General features: G+C 43.1%; 1 protein-coding gene across 3 annotated transcripts in view; it reads right to left on the bottom strand.

Moving 5' to 3' along the window:
• Positions 1-3,078: 3,078 nt before the first annotated feature.
• CNTRL (centriolin) overlaps positions 3,079-24,974 on the bottom strand; it is a 153,110-nt gene continuing 131,214 nt past the window's right edge. For all 3 annotated transcript variants that reach the window (XM_040324045.1, XM_040324044.1, XM_040324046.1), the window contains 6 exons: positions 19,520-19,725; positions 16,261-16,401; positions 14,991-15,269; positions 12,699-12,761; positions 11,629-11,829; positions 3,079-3,422 (listed from right to left, as the gene is read on the bottom strand). In XM_040324045.1, coding sequence (XP_040179979.1) covers positions 3,312-3,422; positions 11,629-11,829; positions 12,699-12,761; positions 14,991-15,269; positions 16,261-16,401; positions 19,520-19,725 — 1,001 coding nt within the window. In that variant the 3' untranslated portion in view covers positions 3,079-3,311. The remainder of the gene's footprint in view (positions 3,423-11,628; positions 11,830-12,698; positions 12,762-14,990; positions 15,270-16,260; positions 16,402-19,519; positions 19,726-24,974) is intronic.

Consider the following 24,974-nt stretch of genomic DNA (forward strand, 5'->3'; position numbering starts at 1 on the left):
CTCAGAATGGTCTGGAGTGGTTTGTGGGGTACCCCAAAGCTCTGTATTGCCACCAATTCTATTTAATATATTTATAAATGATATATAGAAGATGGGATAAATAGCTCACTCTGTTTGCTAATGACACAAATATGTGGTGCAATAACATCACAGTAGAATATAGAAATTTCACAAGAGAACCCAGTTTACACCATCGGTGAGTTTTGCCCTCTGAGGAACTCTCAAAGGACACGTACAGAAGTTCAAGCAAACACTTGCTGTGCTGAAAGTTTTCAAATTGCTCAGAGGGTTGATTCCCCCCCCCCCCCTTGCACCAAAGCAAGACCCCATTTTTAACCCTGGTCTCTGCATTTGATTCTATTTCTACCTTGGCCATATACACGCAACAAGCGGCCTATCTGACCATAGTAGCTTTCTCTGCAATTATGTCAGACTTTCTTGGACTGTTACTGGTCTTAACACAGCCAACCCTGGCCAGAGCTCAAAAGCGCCAGACTCCTTTTCCATCCCTGCCTGGGTTGGAAGTGCATCTATTTGCTAGAAGCATTGGAACCAAGGGGAGATTGCATTGGACCTAGAGTCAGTGGTAGCAGAGGCTGTGGATGTTTTCTGTGCCACAAGTACCAACACACCTGATGCCATTCTACTTTTCTATGGTTAAACTTGTCTTTGTCTCACTAAGACACCTGCTGAGTCTAAAAAAGATTTTACCCTTTCATGAAAAAAATAAAAATGGAATGGGCAGTTTAAGATGCACTTGCAAAGGATTTTCAGTACACGGATTTAGATTTTCATAGAGGGAGGTCCCAGGGTCTATAAAAATCCAAATCTGTGTACTGTACGAGTAAGATAAGGAATTTTGGCTAATCTTTGAGTACAGGCCACCGTCTCTCTGTTCCTACGTAAGAATATTAACCACTTCCATACAGGGCACGTATACACCTTCCCGCCCAAGCCAATTTTCAGCTTTCAGCACTGTCGCACTTTGAATGGCAATTGCGCGGTCGTGCTACACTGTACCCAAACAAAATTGGCGTCCTTTTTTACCCACAAATAGAGCTTTCTTTTGGTGGTATTTGATCACCTCTGCGTTTTTTTTTTTTTGCGCAACAACTAAAAAAAGACCGAAAATTTTGAAAAAAATTAAGTTTTTATTTTTTTCTGTAATTTTTTTTGTAAATAAGTAAGTTTTCTCTTTCAATTACGGGCACTGATATGGTGGCACTGATGGGCACAGATGAGATGGCACTGATGGACATCGACGAGGTAGTACTGACGGGCACAGATGAGGTGGCACTGATTGGCGGCGCTGGCATGTGGCACACATAGGCGGCACTGATGGGCACTCATGGGACGGCACTGATGGGCACTGTGGGGTGGCACTGATGGACACTGTGGGGCGGCACTTATTTACTTGTTGCCAGTCAGTGCCCATTTGTGGGCACTGATTGGCATCTTTTTTTTCTTGCATCTTTTCCCCCCCCCCCCCCATTTTTTTTTTTTTGACTTTTTTTTGACTTTTTTATTTTTTTTTGTTTTGCCCTTTCCTGGTGGGCATCCCTGGTGGTCCATGTGGCGATCCGAGGGGGGGCTGCGCTGATAAACAATCAGCGCGAACCCCCAACCCCCCCTGTCAGGAGAGCCGCCGATCGGCTCTCCTCTACTCGTGTCTGTCAGACACGAGTGAGGAAGAGCCATCGACGGCTCTTCCTGTTTACCACGTGATCAGCCGTGTCCAATCACGGCTGATCACGATGTAAAGAGTCTCCGTGAGAGACTCTTTACCACGTGATCAGCCGTGTCCAACCATGGCTGATCACGATGTAAAGAGTCTCCGTGAGAGACTCTTTACCGAGATCGGTGTTGCGGGGTGTCAGACTGACACCCCGCAACAACGATCGCCGCGATGCGCGCCCCCGGGGGCGTGCAGCGGCTCAGAATCCTGAGGACGTCATATGACGTCCGGTCAGGATTCTACAACCACTTTGCCGACGTCAATCTGTCATTGGCGGGCGGCAAGTGGTTAAAATATATATATATATATATATATTTATATATATTTATATATATATTATTATGGAGTGGGGGTAAGGTTATAGAGGTAGGTCAGTGGGCATGTCCAAAAGTGCCAGTGTCCAGTTGTCTGGCAGGGTCTATGAATATCAAGCCTACATCCTGTACTACAAGATGCAGAATTTAATTTTACAGGCGAGTCAAAATTCCCAATCTCCCCCACCCCCTTTACTCTTCCGCCTTTTGTAGCAAAGAAAGTACCAACCAAAGGGGGGGGGGGGGCTTTCTGTGTCCCTTGAGGGACACAGGAAGGAATGAAATGACATGGGTTCTAACATTGCATAGAAAAGGGGTTTGAATGTACACAAAATGTGTAGCCAGCCCAGTGTATCCTCTTCCAGCATGCCTGTTTCTTTTGTTAAGAGTCCAGCATGATGGATGAGGTTTTTTGTTTTTTTTTCCTAGCAGGGCAAGCCATTTGCTACATTTTTTTTTTTTTTACTTCAATCAAGATTCCTTTACTTGCTAATCTGGTGTCTACATACAGTTATCGGATTGGTGTTTCCTCAGCACTAGATATAGAAACTGTCCAGGCCAATTTGTGATCTTCCTGCATTTGGGCACTACATTGTGTAGCTCTTTCCAGACTGGCGGGTATTGCATTTTCCATAGAGCACTTTGCTGGTCTGGAACAGTACTTACAGGGTGAGTGCCAGGGGGTCCAGCTCCTGCCATCCTCCCAATGCTCTGACAGGTGAGATGTGCTTGGTTACTCAGCAGCCTCTGTTAGCACCTCCCTTATTTTATTATTTTCCCTAAAAGCTCAATAAGGAATAACCAGGCATGGGAGGTTGAAGGTCAGCATATTAAGGTGCTAGAAAATACCTCCACAGTTTCATGCCGTTATCAGTTGTTTAAAAGGAGGTTAGGTTGGGGAAAGTTCACTTTAAATCTGTGTTGAGTCTTGGCAAGCTAAAGAGCAATAGTAGGGGACTGCTAATCTAAATGGTGGTCAGTGAGGATTTACAGCCTTTACCTGTAAAAAGTGATAACATTACTCCAGTACAACATCTAGAAATTGTACAATGTTTTATTTATTTTCTAGAAATATAAAACGATCCATCTGTACATTTTAATCTTCATGTAGAAAAATATTCATTATAAAAACAAATATTCAAATACAAAAACATACAAATTAAATTCTTATATACAGATTAGTGCAGACAGAATAGGAGAGTTGGATAGAGTAAGGCTCATAATGGCTCCTCCATATTGTGATCTGGAAGTAGCTTTTACACTCAGTCAATATGATCAAGTTGGATATCTAATGGTGGAGGTGGCAACAAGCTGAAAGATGTCCTGTCCTGCTGTGTCCACTGAGCATTGCAGTCTCCAATAACTGGTTCCTTCTGAAATACAAACATTATGCTGAGAAAAATCTAGATAACACTTCATATGGCAAATCTGCATCCTCAACGACAATCAGGTTTCCTAATACATAAGCAGCAATACATACACTCACCAGCCACTTTAGTAGTTACACCTGTGCAATTGTTTGGTAACACAAATTGCTAATCAGCCAATCACATGGCATAAACTCAATGCATTTAGCAATCTAGGATGTGGTGAAGACAACTTGCTGAAGTACAAACCCAGCATCAGAATGGGAAAGAAAGGGCATTTTTAGAGACTTTGAACGTGGCATGGTTGTTGGTGCAGGATGGGCTGGTATGAGTGTTTCAAAAGCTGCTGATCTCCTGGGATTTTCACACACAACCATCTCTGGGGTTTACAGAGAGAATGGTCTGAAAAAGATAAAATATCCAGTGAGTGGCAGTTGTGTGGATGAAAATGCCTTGTTGAGGTCAGAGGGAAACGAGCAGACTGGTTCAAGATGATAGAAAGGCAACAGTAACTTAAATAACCACTCATTACAACCAAGGTATCCAGAATACCATCTCTGAACACACAACACATCGAACCTTGAAGTAGCAGAAGACCACACCGGGTGCCACACTTGTCAGCTTACAGGAAACTGAGGCTACAATTGGCACAGGCTCACCAAAATTGAACAATATAAGATTGAAAAAAACATTGCCTGGTCTGAGGAGTCTCGATTTCGGCTGCAACATTTAGATGGTAGGGACAGAATTTGGCGCAAACATAAAAGTATGGACCAACTGTCTTGTATCAACGGTTCAGGCTGGTGGTGTAATGGTGTGGGGGATATTTTCTTGGCACACTTTGGGCCCCTTAGTAATTAATTGAACATTGTTAAAATGCCATGGCCGAGCGGAGTATTGTTGCTGACCATGTCCATCCCTTTATGACTAGTGTACCCATCTTCTGATGGCTACTTCCAGCAGGATAATGCACCATGTCACAAAGCTCAAATCATCTCAAACTGGTTTCTTCAACATAACAATGAGCTCACTGCACTCCGATGGCCTCCACAGTCACCAGATCTCAATCCAATAGAGCACCTTTGGGATGTGGTGGAAAGGGAGAGTCGCATCATGGATGTGCAGCAGACAAATCTGCACCAACTATGTTATGCTATCATGTCCATATGGACAAAAATCTGAGGATTGTTTCCAACACCTTGTTGAATCTATTCCACAAAGAATTAAGGCAAAAGAAGGTCCAACCCATACTACTAGCAAGGTGTACCTAATAAAGGTGAGTGTATGTTAAAGGTAAACCTGCAGTGAGCGTAAGATGTGGACTGCTATTGCTAGCTCCCTCCCTAAGGCTTTAACTATTGACATCAAAATAAAGCTATCTGTAGACATGTCCCCTGTCAGAACACAACAGTTCAATGGTGGAGATCGCTGGACTAACCTTGCATGGTACAGCGTCTCCAACTGGAGCCGTCAGTTATAGAGTAAAGCCTGGCGCACACTGACTATCTTTTGAGAGTCTCCAAGTTGGAGGATATCTAGCAGCATCCAGTGTGTTCCTGTACCTTTGAGGAGTGAGCTCCTTCCAAGCAAACCTGCCCTTAATACTGCTATATGCTCCAACTCAGAGAATCTCAAAAATATAGAGTTCGGACCACAGTACACAGGGAAGCTTTGACGTAGGCACTGCGGCTTCTACATATATTTGAAAATGTGTGCAACCAAAATCTGTTCTTAATGTGAATTGTTCAACAGGGTCAATTTGTTTAGTTTTTATGCAGGCTACCTGGTAACTGTGCTAGGAAATGTTTGTTTGCGTTTTGGCGTAATGCCTTCATCAGGATCCTCTTCCCAAGACTCAAAGTAGACAAAGTCAATCCACATGAACAATAAATGAATTCATGCATTACTGGCATTGAGGTTTATTTCACTAAAAGTGACTAGATGCATGGCTCATTTAATCAACAATCATTCCTAATACTCACAAATTCATAAACAGTGCAATAAAGACAATTATTTAACCAGCATGTGAACAGACAATGAAAGTCCATCAAAGTGATACACAAGGTCCACTAATGACAGTCTATTTAGATGATAGATATCCAGTGATTCAGTGTTTATCTCACGCCACTAATCACTTTCATGGAAAATTGTCTTTTCACATGCTAATAAATTTTCTTGAATACACCATTTATGAATTTGTGAGTATTAGGAAATTGGTGATAAAATGGTGATTATACGTCGGCAGAAAGGGCACAAGCATGTACCTGTACGTCGCCTTTAAGAGCCCAGCCGTGAGTCACGAGTGCGCCGCCGCCAGCACACTTGCGACCTGGTCCTGTGCTCCGTGACCGCAACTGCGGGACCCGATCGCCGACAGTGTCCCACGATCGGGTCACAGAGCTGAAGAACGGGGAGAGGTAAGTGTAAACAAACCTTTCCCCGTTCTTCCTAGTGTGACTGCCAATGATCGTCTGTTCCCTGTCATAGGGAACGACAATCAGTAATGTGTCACGCCCCCACACACAGTAAAAATCACTCCCTTGGGTCACACTTAACCCCTTAGCGGCCCCTACAGGTTAACCCCTTCGCTGCCAGTGTCATATTCACTGTAATCAGTGCATTATTATAGCACTTTTCGCTGTAAAAATTACAATGGCCCTAAAATAGTGTCCGCCATAATGTCGCAGTCACGATAAAAATCGCTAATCACCGCCATAACTAGTAAAAAAAAAAAGAAAAAATTATTAATAAAAATGTCATTTGTAGACGCTATCACTTTTGCGCAAACCAAACGCTTATTGCGATTTTTTTCTCAAAAATATGTAGAAGAAACCTAAAAAAAAAAAAAAACATTTTTTGTCCTCAATTTTTTGGGGATATTTATTATAGCAAAAAGTCAAAACTATAGATTTTTTTTTTTTTAAATGTTCACTCTATTTTTGTTTATAGCGCAAAAAATAAAAACCGCAGAGGTGGTCAAATACCACCAAAAGAAAGCTTGATTTGTGGTAAAAAAAAAGGATGTAAATTTTGTTTGGGAGCCACGTCGCACGACCACGCAATTGTCAGTTAAAGCCATGCAGTGCCGAATCGCAAAAAGGGGCCTGGTCCTTTAGCTGCATATTGGTCTGGGGGGTTAAGTGGTTAAATGAGAAGCGCACCTAGTCACTTTTAGTTCATTTTTTGAGTCACAAATTCAGACTTATTGGGTAGTAGCTCTCATATCTTGATCATCATTTTTGATAAATCTTATTAAGATTGTTTGTTTTTTCATGCAGTCATTTTTCTCACAATTTATGTGGTGGATAAGCACAGGATTCTTGCAAAAAAAAAAGTTTTAATGTGGTTTATTCATCCATAGTATACTCTTGCTCTTAATACCATAAGATGAACAACCATCCAACACTGACTATTTTTTTTAACGATAACCCAGGGTATTCAACTATATCCACCCTCCAACTCCTATATACCCTGGTCAATTGCACAGAATTCAAGACATGTGGGATTTCTCTTAAAGAAACATGTTACACAAAGCATAATGGAAGGTTATAGGCTTTAAATCCTTTTCTGGATACACTTATGTGTTCCATAAGAGAGATCCCATTTGTCTTACATTCTGTGAAATTTACCAGGAAGGGGTGGAAATTTAACTTTGACAATTTAAATTGTGACATGCTTATACTTGTAGTGCCACTCTAAGCAAAAAAAAGGAACATTTCTGGTGCTCAGGAATGGAGTGGCAGCATGAAATATCACCATCCAGTAGTGTGTAGTATGCTTAGAAAAATCATTGGTCTGAGTCTGACCAGTCACATAATTCAATTCCCCATTTTTTTTTTAAGCTTAAAGCGGGGGTTCACCCTATCGACGGGAAAAAAATTTTTTTTTTTTTCTTTTACCTTAAAATCAGGCATTGTAGCGCGAGCTACAGTATGCCTGTCCCGAATTTTTTACCCCCGTACTCACCTTGTAGTCGTCCATCGAAGATACCGGGGAATGGGCGTGCCTATGGAGACGGAGGATGATTGACGGCCGGCTCTGGCGCGTCACGCTTCTCCGGAAATAGGCTTGGTCTTAACGACGCGTGCGCATAGCCTGTGCGCAGGCGCCGTGAAGAGCCGAGACCTACTCCAGCTGTCTTCGGGGAGAGTGACGTGCCAGGGCCGGCCGTCAATCATCCTCCCTCTCCATAGGCACGCCCATTCCCCGCGGGAGCCGAAATCTACGATGGACGACTACAAGGTGAGTACGGGGTTAAAAAAATCGGGACAGGCATACTGTAGCTCGCGCTACAATGCCTGTCTCGATGGTAAAATGTGTCGGGGGGGGGGGGTGAACTACCGCTTTAAAGGTGACCGGCTTTCAGGTTCTATGTGCCTACTGTCCATTTCTCCCACCGTATAACCCTTCATTACTGATTACCAATGAACAATAGAGAAATATAATTATTGGTTTTATACAGCGCACCCAGAAACGCTTTTTCTACATTTTGTTATGTTGAATTTAATCCATTTTGGAATAAGGCTTTATTTATTTTCCTCAAAAATTCAACAAACAATACCTGATAATGACAATGTGAAAGTTTGTTTGAAATCTTTGCAAATTTACTTAAAAAAAAAAAACATGTACATAAGTATTTACAGCCTTTGCTTAATACCAAATACAGCCTCAAGTCTTTTTGAGTATGATGCTACAGGCATGGCACATTTATTTTTGGGCAGTCTCTCCCATTCTGTGCAGGGCCTCTCAAATGCCATCAGGCTGAATGGGGAGCGTCGGTGTACAGCCATTTTCAGATCTCTTCAGAAATGGGTTCAAGTCTGGGCTCTGGCTGGGACACTCAAGGACATTAACAGAGTTGTCCCGGAGCCATTCATTTGTTATCTTGGCTGTGTGCTTAGGATCGTTGTCCTGTTTGAAGATGAACTTTCGCCCCAGTACAAAGGTCCAGAGCGCTCTGGAGAAAGTTTTCATTAAGGATGTCTCTGTTTATTGCTGCATTTATCTTTCCCTCGATCCTAAAAAAATCTCCAAGATCCTGCCACTGAAAACCATCCCCACAGCATGATGCAGCCACCGCTATGCTTTACTGTAGGGGTGGTATTGGCCAGGTGATGAGTGGTGCCTGGTTTCCTCCAGAAGTGACACTTGCTATTAGGACCAAAGAGTTTAATCTTTTGTTTCATCAGACCAGAGACTTTTGTTTCTCAGAGAGTCCTTTAGGTGCCTTTTGGCAAACTCCAGATGGGCTGTCATGTGGCTTTTACTGAGGAGTAGCTTCTGTGTGGCCACTCCACCATACAGGTCTGGTTGGTGGAGTGCCGCAGAGATGGTTGTTCTCCTGGAAGGTTCTCCTCTCTCCATAAAGAAACGCTGGAGCTCTGTCATTGGGTTCTTGGTCACCTCCATGACCAAGGCCCTTCTCCCCCGATCGCTCAGTTTGGCTGGGTGGCCTGCTCTAGGAACAGTCCTGGTGGTTCCAAACTTCTTCCATTCACGGATGAAGGCCACTGTGCTTATTGGGACGTTCAATGCTGCAGAAAATTTTCTGTACCCTTCCCCAGATCTGTGTCTCAATACAATCCTGTCTCGGTGGTCTACAGACAACTCTTTAGACTTCATGGCCTGGTTTGTGCTCCGACATGCACTGTTAACTGTGGGACCTTATCTAGACAGGCGTACCTTTTCAAATCATGTCCAATCAACCGAATTTACCACAGGTGGACTCCAATCAAGTTGTAGAAGCATCTCAAGAATGATCAGTGGAAACTGGATGCACCTGAGCTCAGTTTTGAGTGTCATGGCAAAGGCTGTGAATACTTATGTACATGTGATATTTTCATTTTTTATTCGTAATAAATTTGCAGGTTCCAAACAAACTTCTTTCATGTTGTCATTATGGAGTATTGTTTGTAGAATTTTGAGGGAAAATTTGGATTTAATAGAATAAGGCTGTAACATAACAAAATGTGGAAAAAGTGAAGCGCTACGAATACTTTCCAGATGCACTGCATGTACCTACGCTTTAATGCTTAAACGGCTCCTCTGATTTTTCTATGTATTGACAGTGTGCAGTAACTTGATGAAGACATCCAGGGCTGCTGTGTTCTCACCTTTTTCTCCTTCAGCTGTGGGATCAGCCAGCGTGAAGGAGTCTCGGGAGCTTAACCTGACGGTTATAGGCAGCCTACACCGCACAGCTTGGTGCCCTGCCCGCACTGCAAGTGCAAGCAATAAAGTACAATGTGTAGCGGCGGGCGGCGGCCCCCCTCTGGCTGGTGTCACGCGCTGTGACTGCCCCCATAGCAACGCCACTGCTGTAAATGTACGTTGAGCTGCCTATGTGTGTTTCAATGTACACAACTGCTGACGGGCAGGGACAAGCATTTTTGACAAAAGAGAACAATAGGGTCCCTTCCATCATAAAATCCCTGTCAGCAGTTTTTAAATGTAGTTCAATTCCGCTTTAAAGTAATCGCAACATCTATTCTCTACAAATTTGACCACTGTTGTACAGGTTGCAATTTTCCACCTCCAAAAATCTTATTTTTATTTAAGGCATTGTCACATGACCACATATCCCACAGCTGGAGGGCCGCCAGTTTGAGCCCCTGATGTAGGTGAATACGATTTCCTGCTTGCATTGTCAGCCCTCATCCATGCTCCTGCATGTGTAAACATCTCCCGCACATCTCCTCTCCTCCTCCTAGCCTAGCTGGTTTCCCTGGAAGCCAAACTGATATGTGGGCTATCCCACAACAGAAACTACCCAAATTATCCTGATCAAACGTTTACATACCCTGGTGATTTTGGCCTGATAACATGCACACAAGTTGACACAAAGGGATTTGAATGGCTATTAAAAGGTAACCATCCTCATCTATGATCTGTTTGCTTGTAATTATTGTGCATAAAAAAAGGTCAATGAGTTTCTGGACCCCTGTCAGACCCTTGCATCTTTCATCCAGTGCTGCACTGACGTTTCAGGATTCTGAGTCATGGGGATCTGCGGGAAAATGAGGGGTTCTGTTGAAACCAAACCACGGTCAGGTAGACCAACTAAAATTTCAGCCACAACTGCCAGGAAAATTGTTTGGGATGCAAAGAAAAACCCACAAATAACTTCAGGTGAAATACAGGACTCTCTGAGAACATGTGGTGTGTCGGTTTCAAGATGCACAATAAGGAGGCACTTGAAGAAAGATGGGCTTCTTGGTGGAGTCGCCAGAAGAAAGCCATTACTACACAAATGCCACAAAGTATCCCGCTTACAATACGCCAAACAGCACAGAGACAATCCTCAAACCTTTTGGCACAAAGTAATTTGGAGTGGTGAGACCAAAATTTTGCTTTTTGGCCACAACCCTAAATGCTACATTTGGAGAGGAGTCAACAAGGCCTATGATGAAAGGTACACCATTCCTACTGTGAAACATGGAGGTGGATTGCTGATGTTTTGGGGATGTGTAAGCTACAAAGGCACAGGAAATTTTGTCGAAAATTTAGGGCAAGATGAATGCAGTATGTTATCATAAAATACTGGAGGAACATTTGCATTCATCAGCCAGGAAGCTGCGCATGGGACGTACTTGGACATTCCAACATGACAATGATCCATAACGCAAGGTCAAGTCGACCTGTCATTGGATACAGCAGAATAAAGTGAAGGTTCTGGCGTGGCCATCTCCTGACCTTAATATCATTGAGCCACTCTGGGGAGATCATAAACGTGAAGTTCATACAAGACAGCCCAATAATTTACAGGAACTGGAGGCTTTTTGCCAAGAGGAATGGGCAGCTTTACCATCTGAGCAGATAAAGAGCCTCATCCACAAATACCACAAAATACTTCAAGCTATCATTGATGTTAAAGGGGGCAATACACGGTATTAAGAACTGGGGTATGTCAACTTTTGATCAGGGTCATTTGGGTAGTTTCTGTTGCCATTAGGATTTAAAAAGAGTAAACAAAATTGGTTGAATAGGCTTTTATTCCTTACGCTACTATTTTTTTCCCTTGATGTTTTCAGTTTTTCATAAGTACTTTTTCCAATTTCCAAAAGCAGAAAATAAACTGAATAGCTGGTATTTTCTCAAAATCAGCTTAGCACATTGATTAGGTTGATTTGCCTTGCTATGATGTTGCTTTTATGTCCCAGTTGTACATTATAGACAAAAATGACAACGTCACTTAAACTCTTGTTACACTCACCAGGCTACGAGTCTCTTCGCTCAGTAACTGTGTTGCACCAGAGGAATTCTGGGAATGGAATGAAGAATCTGTTGATATGTTACTGACCAGTTCATCCAGAGCATTGACCTGTCTCCTCAGATTGTACAGAGAACCAACAGTCTGTAGTCGACCTCTGCTCATAACATCTGCCTGCTTACACATCTGCTGATGGAGCTGAGCCTAGGAATGCACACATTAGAATAGAATATTGGCAGTTGTAATTCAGACACATAATTATTCCTATATATGCTTCCTGTGAGGTCTCTGCACAACTCTATTCAAAATACATCATGAGAATACAGAGTGATCATGATTCACAAAATATCACAGGCAAGGAACATATGGATCCCAGGATCAGGCCATGCTGCGGACACAGCAGATTATAGCTCATTGTACTGGGTCAGTGCCAGTACCATGTGATTGCTGTTACCAATCAAACTGATTACATGACAGTTGTATACAAGGAATGGCTTTCGTTCATAGCCATTCATTGTGTACTGCTGTATTGATCATTGTGGTTGGTCACAGAGATAACATGGTACAGACAGGGCAAATCACAGCTTCACATTAGCACACAATAAATACAATGGATGCTCTTCATAAAAAAGGTTTGCTTATAACAGTGATCATCACTGCTATAAGCAAGCGTAGTGTATAAAAAATAAATAAAAAATCCTGACCACTTTCTCAGAGCAGTACAGTGTCAATTTGGTAACGCTGCACTGCTCTGGTCACAGTATTTAAAAAAAAAAGTGGTTTTGCACAGAGCAGCCCCGATCCTCCTCTTCTTGGTTCCCTTTCCAGCGCTCTTGGACCCTCCCTCCTGCTGAGTGCCCCCACAGCAAACAGCTTGCTATGGGGGCAACTGAGGTGGCTCGCTCCATTCAGACATGGAACTGAAGCTGCTTGGCCCCATCCCCTCTCTCCTCATTGGCTCACTGCACAGTCTCTATCTTGAGGGCTGATATGCCTGGAGGTAACCGGTTCCTCCTAAAATGGGCACATCAGAAGCCCAGCATAGCAAATTCAGGGTTATAAAGTGTGCTCACCTTCAGCCGATCTTCTTGCTGTCGGAGCTTTTCCCTTCGTGCCTCTCCACGCCAGTGTTCCACCTGCAGAGAAGATACAATTTTTCTTGTCATCTCCATAGGCGATTATAATATTGGAAACTGTCCACTTTATCAGCATTGGGAGAACATGAAATGGGACATAATGAGGATTCCTCTCAGTAGTGGAGATCATAATATGCCACACAAGTTACACAGGAAATCGCTTGGCTTACTAAGGAGACTGATCAGAGATTGTAGACTTCTGAGCTCATTAACCATTAATTTACCCACTCATTAATTAATCACTGAAGTGCAGCCTGAACTTTTATCTGACATGAGCCCTGATGTTTATTGCTTGAGAACAAGAATTGTTACAACACATACATAACACACAATAACATTCATCCATTATGTATTAAAAAGCACCATAAGAAAAATGTGTGCGCCGCTATAGATGACTGTTCACTTCTAAAGTGACATTTATACAAATCAGAGAAACAATTCAGCTTTATGTTTGCTCATTCTACCTTATGTTATGTTTCTGTCATTAAAATTTTAAATGAAGAGTTGGAAGCTACGGAAATAAAACTGCAAAATAACAGAAATGCCACCTTAAAGTGCCATCGTCAAAAGGCAGTCCAAAATGGTGTGTGAGAAAAAAAAAACAGGTCAGGAAAAAACAGCTCCAATTAAAGCGGTGGTTCACCCTAAAAACTACTTTTTCTAATTCCACTGCCCCCCCACATTACAATCCGATTAAGGCTCTTATTATTTTTTTCATGCTGTACATACCTTAGTACAGCATATTCACCCGTGCATCCGGGTTGCGAGTCCCGCGGGAGTGGGCGTTCCTCACATGTGTGTGATTAACGTTTTGCCCAAAAACAAGCTCCCCCCCTGTCGCGTAAGCCGCGTCACGATTGGCGAAAGGAGCCGAACGGCGATGCGCATGCGCAGTATAGCGCCGACTCGCCGTTCGGCTCCTTTCGCCAACCGTGACGCGGCTTACGTGACGGGGGAGCTCATTTTTGGGCAAAACGTCAATCACCAGCATGTGAGGAACGCCCACTCCCGCGGGACTCGCAACCCGGATGCACGGGTGAATATGCTGTACTAAGGTATCTACAGCATGAAAAAAATAATAAGAGCCTTAATCGGATTGTAATGTGGGGGGGCAGTGGAATAAGAAAAAGTAGTTTTTAGGGTGAACCACCCCTTTAAGGATGTCACAGCTGGAAAAGGGCCACAAGACTTGTGGACAGATAAATCCGTAGAGTAGTAAAAAGACTGCAAGAAAAGACAAACTTGGAGGGCAAACTGACACAACATGCTAAAGCCCCCAACCAGTGAGTTGAATGTAAAAAAAATGGACTCGATTCCCCCATCCACACATTCAATATGAACATTGGAATCCTCCTGCTGAGCCTTTGTATTCTGACAGTGGGAAGACCTCCCCACTGTCAGAATACACGGATCAGTGATGCCGGCCAAAGCCAGCAGCATTGACTGAGCGGCAAAGATCCAACAGGGTGGTTGTATAGAAGTCAATCTACTAATTAACTGCTGTACAATCACCCTGCCCATACATGGATCAACATTTTGATCCATTTATGGCTAGCTTAAAGCGGTAGTTCCCCCTCAAAAAAATGTTACCCTTAGATTGATGCTCATTTTGTCTAGGGGAATTGGCCAGTTGTTTTAAAATCGAAGCTGTACTTACCGTTGTAGAGAGCGATCTTCTCCGCCGCTTCCGGGTATGGTCTTCGGGTCTGGGCGTTCCTTCTTGATTGACAGGCTTCCGACGGTCGCATCTATCGCGTCACGATTTTCCGAAAGTAGCCGAACATCGGTGCGCAGGCGTCGTATAGAGCCGCGCCGACGTTCGGCTTCTTTCGGCTACTCGTGACGCGATGGATGCGACCGTCAGAAGCCTGTCGGAAGACTGTCAATCAAAATAGGAACGCCCAGTCCCGAAGACCATACCCGGAAGCGGCGGAGAAGATCGCTCTCTACAATGGTAAGTACAGCTTCGATTTTAAAACAACTAACCGATTCCCATAGACAAAATGAGCATCAATCTAAGGGTAACATTTTTTTTTGAGGGGGAACTACCGCTTTAAGTTGACTCAAGCCATTAGGGAATGGGAATGAAAAGTAGATCCAACCTTACCTCACAAGCCATATCACACACAGGATGACGGTTCAAGAGTAAGGCAAAGGAGCGTGGAGGGTCGCAGACTACCTTGGTCAGCATTTGTCATTCTGTTTTTTTGCGGATTTCAGTTGACTCACCGATAAGTGACCCTGGCTACTCCCAAGTTTGTCTGCCAATTCTGATCCTGACGCAGAGTTTGCTGTAAAGGGAAAATTCTCCTTCAGACTCTCTAGCTGAGAACCAAAACTTTGATTGCGTCCGAGTGCAGCTTCCGCATCCTCCTCAAGCTCATCTTTCGTAGAGCAGTGCAGATCCTGGAGGGTGCTCTGGATTTCCCACTTCACCTTAGCTTTTAACTCTTTCACAGCATCATTAACTTCTTGTTGTCTCTTGTCCAGCTCCTCCTGACTCTTCAGCTGCAGAGAGAGAGAAAAAAAAAGTTTCATCAGTTGTTTAGGGACAGCAAAAACGATCAGAGACAATAGAAGACGGGCAAACATGCTCAAATGATCTGACTTTCAAGTTTTTATTTTTAAATAAAAGACCTCTAGAACTGGAGGGTGTAAACGATTGGTAAGGGAAACCTGAATGATGAGTGGGGAGGGGAAACTTTTCTGGGCTTCCTGAAAATAAAATCTAAATCCTAACTGAATGCCAATAAATCAACTGCCATTTGTTTTGAAATTATAAAATGCAGATCTCCTCCAGCCTCTTGCAGTTTCTTCTTGTCTACATTTCCTTGTTCCGGTGTTCGCTCCCCTTAGCTTCTCTGCAACAGCTTCCTGATGCTGACAACAGTAGACCATATCTGTGCTATGTGGGTTGGCTTGAGTGTTTGTAGTCTCTACCAGGGTAGCATATGACAGGTTGACCATGCAGTAGAACAACTGGAGACAGTTGTCATGCCATAAAAGGAAGTACTAAATAATGAGCATCGTAGCAGAATTACTAGAAAGATTAATGAAAGCCGCAGATTTAAATATAAAAAAACTGAAACTATTTTAGGAATTACAACAACATGGGTAAAGATTATACAAGATTTTAGTGAGCGAGTTTAGAGCTACTTTAACAGCAAGGACCAGATGAACTCTCTCCTTTGTTGTAGAGCAAACCATTCATTGACTATTATACAAGAAAATATATATATATATATATATATATATATATATATATTCTCTTTAGCTCTATCTATATATGCTCCAATTCTGCATCCTGCTTTTTTCCCAATAATATCCAGGTTATATGCATTGGCAAGAAAAATTCAGACGATCTCTAGAATTTGATTCTGTGATCGAGTCCAGATATTTGGGGTTTCTCTACAGAGGTGTGTACACAGACATTACTTCTGTACTCTGATATATAGAGCTGATTAACATTACTGCAAGTCAAAGTTAGTAAATGTTCCACCTGGTTTCGAAGTATGGCATGCTCCGCCTGTAACTGTTTCAGCTCTTTAAGTAGACGTTTGGCCCTCTCGTGACTGTCATATGCAGCTTGTTCTACTGCCAGGAGCTGCTTCTTCAGACTGCTGTTTTCCCGTTTCTGTTCCTGCAATAAAAGAAACAGGGTTGTAAAAAAACTCTGAAGTGTCATTTGCTAAACAGCTTTGGCAATGTGTTCAATAAAAGTTAATCTATCATCGCATGCCTGACGAAGGGGTCCAACGTGACTCCGAAACGTTGCACTCTCCTTGTGTCGCGGATATGCAATAAATCATCCATTTGGATGCTCTTCTTGTTGTTCCATGGTGTGCTGGCAAATATCTACATTCTTTAAGGGCATCTATCCCAGGAGAGATATACTGGCTGCCATGTCTGGTCTTGTGAAAATTTAAGTGAAAAAATTCCAATAAGCCAGCTCTATAACGCCAATATGGTACCCCCTATATTACTAATAGGATGGTGCATTCTGCCAGTACAACTCAGTGGAGCCCGGTAGATGAAAATTAAACGAGGAAAGTAAACTGCGCAAAGCATTTCTTCCTCTATGTCAGCAAAGGGTTTCAAAACAACAACAGAGAGGATCAACCATTCACTGAATAATGGGTTATATACTGTTGGAGACTATCACAGCACAGCCCAGTACACCTTAATCAGGGTCTCATCTGCAAAGCTCAGCAAGTGCAGCAAAACCATCTATGTTTAACTGACAGGAGTATAAAAAAAACTTCCAATGGTTAGTAAGCAATAACTTATTGAAAAATGTATCCACTTACATTGAAATTTGAACTCAGCTGTGTGCCCACAAAGCAGGGTCCCAGATAGGTGATGCACAATCCAACTCTTGGCCAGAGAGAGGAGTGAGCAGTAAGAGAGCCGGGATCACTGACAGATACAACCCCGACCTCCAGCGGCTTCCCCTCCGTTTGTTGGCTGCAGCACGGCTTCCCTCTGGCAGTGTAGTATTATCTGTCAGTAAATCTGGATCTCTCACTGCCATCTTCTCTTTCTGGCCAAGAGTTGGACTGTGTATCATCCATCCGAGACTCTCCTTCATGGGCACATAGCCGAGTCTTAATTCTAATGTAAGTGGATACATTCTTTTAATAAAAATGTATTGCATACTGTACTGCTCACTGGAGTTTCTTATCCTCCTGTCTGTGACACACGTGACACTGATGTGATAGCCTCCAACAGCTTCTTACACATTGGACACAAGTTTTCATGTGGACTTTTTTTTACCATATGTGTGGACTTACAACTAATCATTCCACGTGGAATACCATCATGTAATATAACCCATTATCCAGTGAATGGTTGAACCTCCGTTAGTTGTTTTGACACCCTTTGCTGACATATAGGGAAGAGCGATTTGCTAAGTTTTCTTTCCTTGAAAACTTTAGATGTGTGTCTATCTCTGGTTTCAGGATTTTTAAGTCACTGATCTGCAACAAGCATGCAAGTTGAAATGCCTCATCCTTACACTTGTTGGCGGTCACCAAAATAGTACGGAAAACAGAGGATCAGTGACTACTAACTTGCATTTTCAGATGAAAAAGTAAGCATTGGCCCCAACTTTACACATTTTTAGGTTTCCTTTAAGACGGGGGTGCCCAACCACTGGCCTGTGGCGCCCTTTAATGTGGTTCGCCACCTACTGCTCTAGGATGGTGTGTCGCCAAGCCCAGATTGTGGGCTTCTGACCCACCATCCCCGAGCATCAATCTGAAGAAAGGAGCCAGAGCTAGAGGAAGCAGAGCCAATGCTTCCTATATAGCGCCAGCTCCTGTCACAGGCAGAGTGATACCAGATGTACTCCACCTGTGACAGGAGAGATACAGGAAGTATCGGCTCTGCTTTCTACTGAAGCTGCATGCTTCCTCCAGCCCTCCTGTTACACTGATGCTCAATAATGGCGAATCAGGAACCCACAATCTGGGACAGGAGCCACCAGGCAGACCCACTGCCAGTGCCAGCAGTACTCACTCTGACAGGAGAGATACAAGAAGCATCAGCTCTGCTCTCTACTGCAGTCACATGCTTCCTCCAGCGCTCCTGTCACACTGAGCTCATTAATGGTGAGTCGGGAACCCTGCGATCTGGGACAGCAGCTATCAGAGATACACACCAAAAGTGCCACTGCCAGCAGTACCCACCAACAGTGCCAGCAGTACCCACCAGCAGTGCCAGCAGTACCCACCAGGGATACCCACCAACAGTACCATCCACCAGGTATACCCACCAGTTGTACTATCCACCAGGGATATCCGCCAGTAGGGCTCGCAGCAGTACCTGCCAGCAGGACCCGCAGCAGTACCCACCAACAGGACTCGCAGCAATACCAGGCAGCAGTACCAGCCAACAATACCTGCTAGCAGTACCCACCAGAAGAAACCAACCATCAGCCCTGGTCGACAGCTAGCGCCAGCCATACCTGTCCTAGGGACAGCAGCAGCCACCAACCATACCTGCTTAGGGGACAGCAACACCCGCCAACCACACCTGTAGGAACCCTGAGGAAGAAGTGACAATTGAGGTCAGTTGAGGTGCAGGTAAAGCACAGTGCATCAGTGTGAAAGCAGCCTTAGGCTCTCTTTACACGTTCGGTTCCGATTGGGTCTGCATGCCCGTTTTTTTGGGCGGACAGACCCTCTATTCACCTTTATAGAGCAGCAGATGTAGATGGATTTGTGTCTGTTTACACACACCTATGTCCAATCCAATCTGCTTAAAAAAGAGAGGGAAGGGGTCCATCCCCTTCCGACTGGGCAGATCGGATTGGAGGGCCCATAGAGTGGAGCAGGCTGTGTCTGTTCTGCATATGCAGAGTGGACACAGACCTGTCATCTGCCCGCCATGCTCATTGTGGCCCGCGACTGGTTATCAAGACGCAAAAGTGGTCCTCTCTCTTCAAATGGTTGGGAACCCCTGCTTTAAGACACAGTGACATATAAATTACTGGTTTATGTAGATGAGTTTTACAATAATATTTGATAAATATATGTTCAGAATTGAAAATTGATAAATTGGGGTGGAATAGCTCCGGAATATTTTTCCAGCACAGCAACGGCTTCCTGTACAGTAATCCCGCAGAAGAACAACACTGACAAGTGTCAATTGTTAGCCAGCACAGGATAGGCTACCCAGCAATCACATTATGGTAACATTGCATACCTATTAATAAATGTTTTAAACCCGCAGAATTTGTGCCATACACAATACAATACCTCAGCCGATTTCTCGAACTGCAGCCGCTGTTTTGTATTAGCTTCTTTCAGCATCATTATTCTATTCTCATCATTCTTCTTCTCAGATGACAACTGTTCTCTCAAATTGCTCAATTCATTCCTGTAAAACTCAGCCTCTTTCTTCAGCTCCAAAATCTCATTGGTTTTATCCCGTAACTGCACCTCGTGTTCTGACAGGAGATGGCCTGGAAATACAATAATTTTCCATGAATTAGACTTCTTTATCCCCCTGGCTGTCAAAAACGTTCCAGTGTTTTTTTAGAAGCCGTTTGAGAGCGATTACATAATCCCACACACTGGCTATACAACTGACAAAGAAGCTCAACCTAATCCTGGTGTGCCACTGTTCAGTTATGCATTCTGTTCTTGAAGACATCTGGTAATTTAAAATCAGAACATTATTATAAACAAAGACTAGCAAGAGTGGGCCAGTTCAAGAATGGGCAAGGTTGGGGATGGTGGAGATGAAGAGCGGCAGCTGGGTTGGTGGAAGGTTTGGTGGCGATAGTCCTTTGAGACATGGTTGTGGGTGTGCCAGTGAGGCTCATGCCCAGTAAAGATTCGGCATGAAGGTGTGCTGGTGGGTGTTGAGGGCAAGGAGAATGAAGGCGTACAAGCCATGAATGTGTGGTGTGCTGGTGGGTGTTGATGGCAAGGAGAATGAATGGCTGTACAAGCCATGGTGGTGGGAATTACTGGTAGAGTAGTGAGAAGCTGGCTGGAAAATGTTAGGAGTGGGGCTGGCAGAGTAGGCTTACCAAACACATGCCAGCACTTCTTTCTATGTGTAATCTTCAGTGGGTGTTTGTATATGGCCAGGTAGGCCCTTTGGTCTCCCCTATGAGCAGAGACCCATTTGCAACAAATGCATCTGTTGCCACTGTTCCTACATGAATGTCTTGGGCAGAGATAATCTTAAAATATATATGGAGGAGCGCTCAAATTTTGTGTGCATGGGCCCCCTCCAGTAATGTGCATGTATTCGATTTAAATACACCCCTGAGAATCAAAAAACAAATAAAAATGAAAGAATTTTCAAAACTGGACATCTACTGTACTTACCTCTTGTGTTGCCTCATTGCAAATGAAAGAAAAGGTTCTTCATTAGGTGACCAGTGCACTTTCGAAAAAAGGACACCATACCACACAACTCTCCTGAGCTTAATCATAGTAGCTACTGTATTCCAGGTGAAGAAATGTAACCCAAACAATACTATTTCCAATGCAGTATTTCCGCTGCCATATTGTGAGGTCATGGCAGTGGGCCTTTGAGAAAGCCTGGAGTGGCAATACGCATGAGGCAATCAGGACCTGTGTGACGTTCTTACGCTGGGAGGGCCCAGGCTCCATCTTGCTGAACTGACAGAGCTATACTGTGTATATTCATGCTGCAGATAGACACTTGTATGCATTGTGAGTGTTACGCCTTTTTATTAAAACGTTGCTGGCAATACTACTTGTAATGGATCTTCTTTGCATATATCTAAGCTTTTTTTGTGCGGAATATGGAGATGTGACCTCTGTGCTACTAATCCGTTGCTTATGTGATTAAAAGAGCTTCTGACCACCTTGATTATTTTAGAGGTCCATTGCATTAAGTGAGGAGACGCCCGATTGGGCATGTGGGCGAAAGTCCATGGTGAAAGATTTCCCATACTGTGGAAGATTTACCTTTATTAAAGGCACATGAACTGAAGCTGCTGTTTTTTTTTTTTCTACACTTACAAACAAATTGGATAATATATGGGACGGTTTTCACACGCTTTATTTTTTCATTTATTTACTGCACATGATATATGAGGACTGCATACTTTAATTAAGGCGTGGTTCACTGTAATTGGGTATATATTTATTGAGATTAGTGTGGTGATTGCATTGTCAAGTAATAGCCGCTCTTTGATGTTTTGTATTTGTACTTATTTTATTTTTTTGGCAGTGTATGTTCTATAATAATAGTGCCGTTTTTTTTTTCTTGCAATAAATGTTGTCAGTTTTTTTTTACCCCACAATATTGCCACAAAAGCCATTTTGGATTAGTGCAGGGGTGAAGCTATTATTTATAAACTGCTCTAAATAAAAATGAAAAACAGTTTTCAATTTTGAATGCAACTAAAATCTCTAATCAACTAAACTAATGCTTATTCAAGAATATTATTTTGAACTTGCAATCTGTAGCTCAGGATCAAACCGAGTGGGAAACCAAAACTCCATTTTACAAACAGTTTTCCTTCCCTTTCTTTTAACAAGATAGCAGCGAACGTGCAAAATTGAAACTCTTAGGCTTAGATTCATGCCGCCGCAACTTAGAGAGGCAAGTGCTGTATTCACAAAGCACTTATTTATTTATTTATTTATTTAAAATGCTTATTGGGAGCGCAGTCATTACCAGCAGGCCTCGATGCGCTCATAGAACCAACATATAAAATACAGAACACATCTCTCATTACTATAAGATAACAATATAAAATCACATAATAACATTTAAAAAAGCTAAAATACCATACTAATACTACTATCTTACCCTAATTAGGGCCATACACTTGAACAAATAGGAAAGTTTTTAAAAACGTCCTGAATTTTAATAGATCCTTCTCACGTCTTATATATAGAGGTAGAGAATTCCAGAATATTGAGCCCTGCGCATCCAACGTCCGCCCTCCACATTTAGTTCTTCTAAATTTAGGGACAGTCAGATTGGCCTGATCAGCAGATCTCAGTGATCTGTTGGGAACGTAACAGGTACATTTTTCTTGCAGATACCCTGGGCCTATCTTATGGATGGCTTTATGGACGATACAACCCACTTTGAACAAGACCCGCTCAGCTACCGGTAGCCAATGCAGGGCTTTCAGAGACGGTGTAATATGGTCCCGACGACCCACACCCGTTAATAACCTAGCTGCAGCGTTTTGGATCAGTTGAAGCTTATGCAAAAGGGTTTTTGGACACCCCATGTATAACGCGTTACAATAGTCCAGCCGACTACCAATAAAAGCATTGATCACGTGGACTTTATCCACCTCGTCAATGAAATGCAATGAGTTTCAGTTGGTAATAACATGCGCTTACCACCTGATTTACCTGCGCCTTCAATGACAATTTGGAATCCACAATGATTCCCAAGTTCCGAACCTGGGTAGCCAGGGTCGGGGATGGCATAAACGAAACCGGCCAAGAAGGAAAATCAGTCACACTGGTTTTGCTCTGATTACTGATAATAATACATTCTGTTTTTGAGCCATTAAGTTTTAAATAATTGGCTCCCATCCAGGACTGTATTTCTTCCAGGCAGGATGCCAAATCTACCTGAACTTCCTCATTTTTAGGTAGCTTAAAATAGATTTGCGTATCATCTGCATACACGTGAAAGCTAAGATTATGACGCCGGATGATATATAGTAGTGGCCTTATGTAAATATTAAATAATATCGGCGATAGCGCCGAACCCTGAGGAACCCCGCAGGATAAGGAGCTATTAGATGAATAATACGTCCCTAGTCTTACCCTCTGAGTTCTATTCTGCAGGAATGAGGCCATCCATGTCAATGCCATGTCCTCAAACCCGGCCACAGACACCAGCCTTTCCAAAAGTCTTGCATGATCTACAGTATCAAATGCAGCCGACAGATCCAGCAATATTAACGCTGAAGCCTCATCGCTATCCATGGCCCATAGGCAGTCATCCTTGCGTCCTAAGTTATGGCGGCGTAGCGTAAATGTGCCTGCGTAAGCGCGCCTAATTCAAATTGGGAAGAGGTGGGCGTGTTTTATGCAAATAATGCATGACTCCACTTAAATGACGTTTTGAACGTACGGCGCATGCGCCGTCCGTGGACGTATCCCAGTGCGCATGCGTCGGATAGAATGCCTAAGATACGTCGAACACTGCCTACGACGTGAACGTAACTTACACACAGCCCTATTCGTGTATGACTTACGCAAACAACGTAAAAAGATACGCTTGTTCCGACGTCCATACTTTGCATGGGCTACGCCACCTAGAGACCTGCTTTATCTTTACGCCGGCGTATGTCTTACGTAAACGGCGTAACTAATTGCGACGGGCATACGTACGTTTGTGAATCGGCGTGTCTTGCTCATTTGCATATTCGACGCGGAAAACAACAGAAGCGCCACCTAGCGGTCAGCGTAAATATGCACCCTAAGATACGATGGCGTAGGAGACTTACGCCGCTCGTATCTTAGCCAAATTTAAGCGTATCTGGTTTCCAGAATGCGCTTTTTATATATATACGACGGTGCAGATTCGGACTTACGACAGCGTATCTACTGATACGCCGACGTAAGTCTCTGAAAATCTGGCCCTTATAGTGTGTGTTTGTGCCTGCCCCGCTTCTACAACATGCTGATAAACTGTACATTTTTTTAATTGGACAAGGGGCTCTCATTTAGTAGCTATAAAATTATACATTTGTATTTCATACCAGCTCCACTCTGCCTTACAGCAGATTGCTTTTAGAGTCACCATACACTTTGCAATCTGATCATACAATCTTCTTTAGATCTCTTAACAAATATGTAGTGCAAGGGTCATGCCTTATGCCGCATACACACGACTGTTTTTAATGTCATGGAAAAAACAACGTTTTTCTCAACGCGATTCTTGTCAAGCCTGCCTTGCATACACACGATCGTGAAAAAAAAAATGCTCGAGCAAAGTGCGGTGACGTACAACACGTACGACGGCACTATAAAGGGGACGTTCCATTCGAATGGCGCCACCCTTTGGGCTTGATTATGCCCCCGTCATTAAAGCCTACATACGACCATTTTTCACGACGTGAAAAACGTCGAGAAAAAACAGCATGTTCTAAATTTTTTATGGCCATTTTTCACGTTGCAAAAAATGCCCTGGAGCCTACACACGATTGTTTTTAATGACCAATTTAAAAAACTGATTTTTTTCTCGTCATGAAAAAACGGTCGTGTGTACGCGCCATGATTGTAAAACGGGGGCCTACCTTAGTTATCCAGTCAATTTGTATCCATAGGTTTGCTAAATCTGAAGGAGATTGAACAAAGATTGTGCTGACAACTTGTATTGTGTGAGGTGAGTTTATGGCTATTACCTGGGACCCATTTGCAGGACTATCTAGCTTTATAAAGGGAATATTTGCTTATAAAGAAGACTAGCTGAATACCCGGCGTTGCCCGGTCTTCCTATCTTAACCTTTTGGGGAGGAAAATCATAGTGATATAAATATACCCATCTTTTATATAAGGGTGTAGGTAAGGGTTAATTTAACTGTCATATATTTTTATTTGGCATATAAGTAATATGTGTACCAGGTATTATTGAAATATCTCCAGGAGTACAGAAGTTATGTGGGAACATACATTTCCCATTGATTTGCATGGGACTTTAAACAAAAACCCCGACCCTCACAAATGGGGGTAGTTAAGGGATAAATTA

This window comes from Rana temporaria, chromosome 9 (assembly GCF_905171775.1).
Source record: "Rana temporaria chromosome 9, aRanTem1.1, whole genome shotgun sequence".
Taxonomy (NCBI): Eukaryota; Metazoa; Chordata; class Amphibia; order Anura; family Ranidae; genus Rana; species Rana temporaria.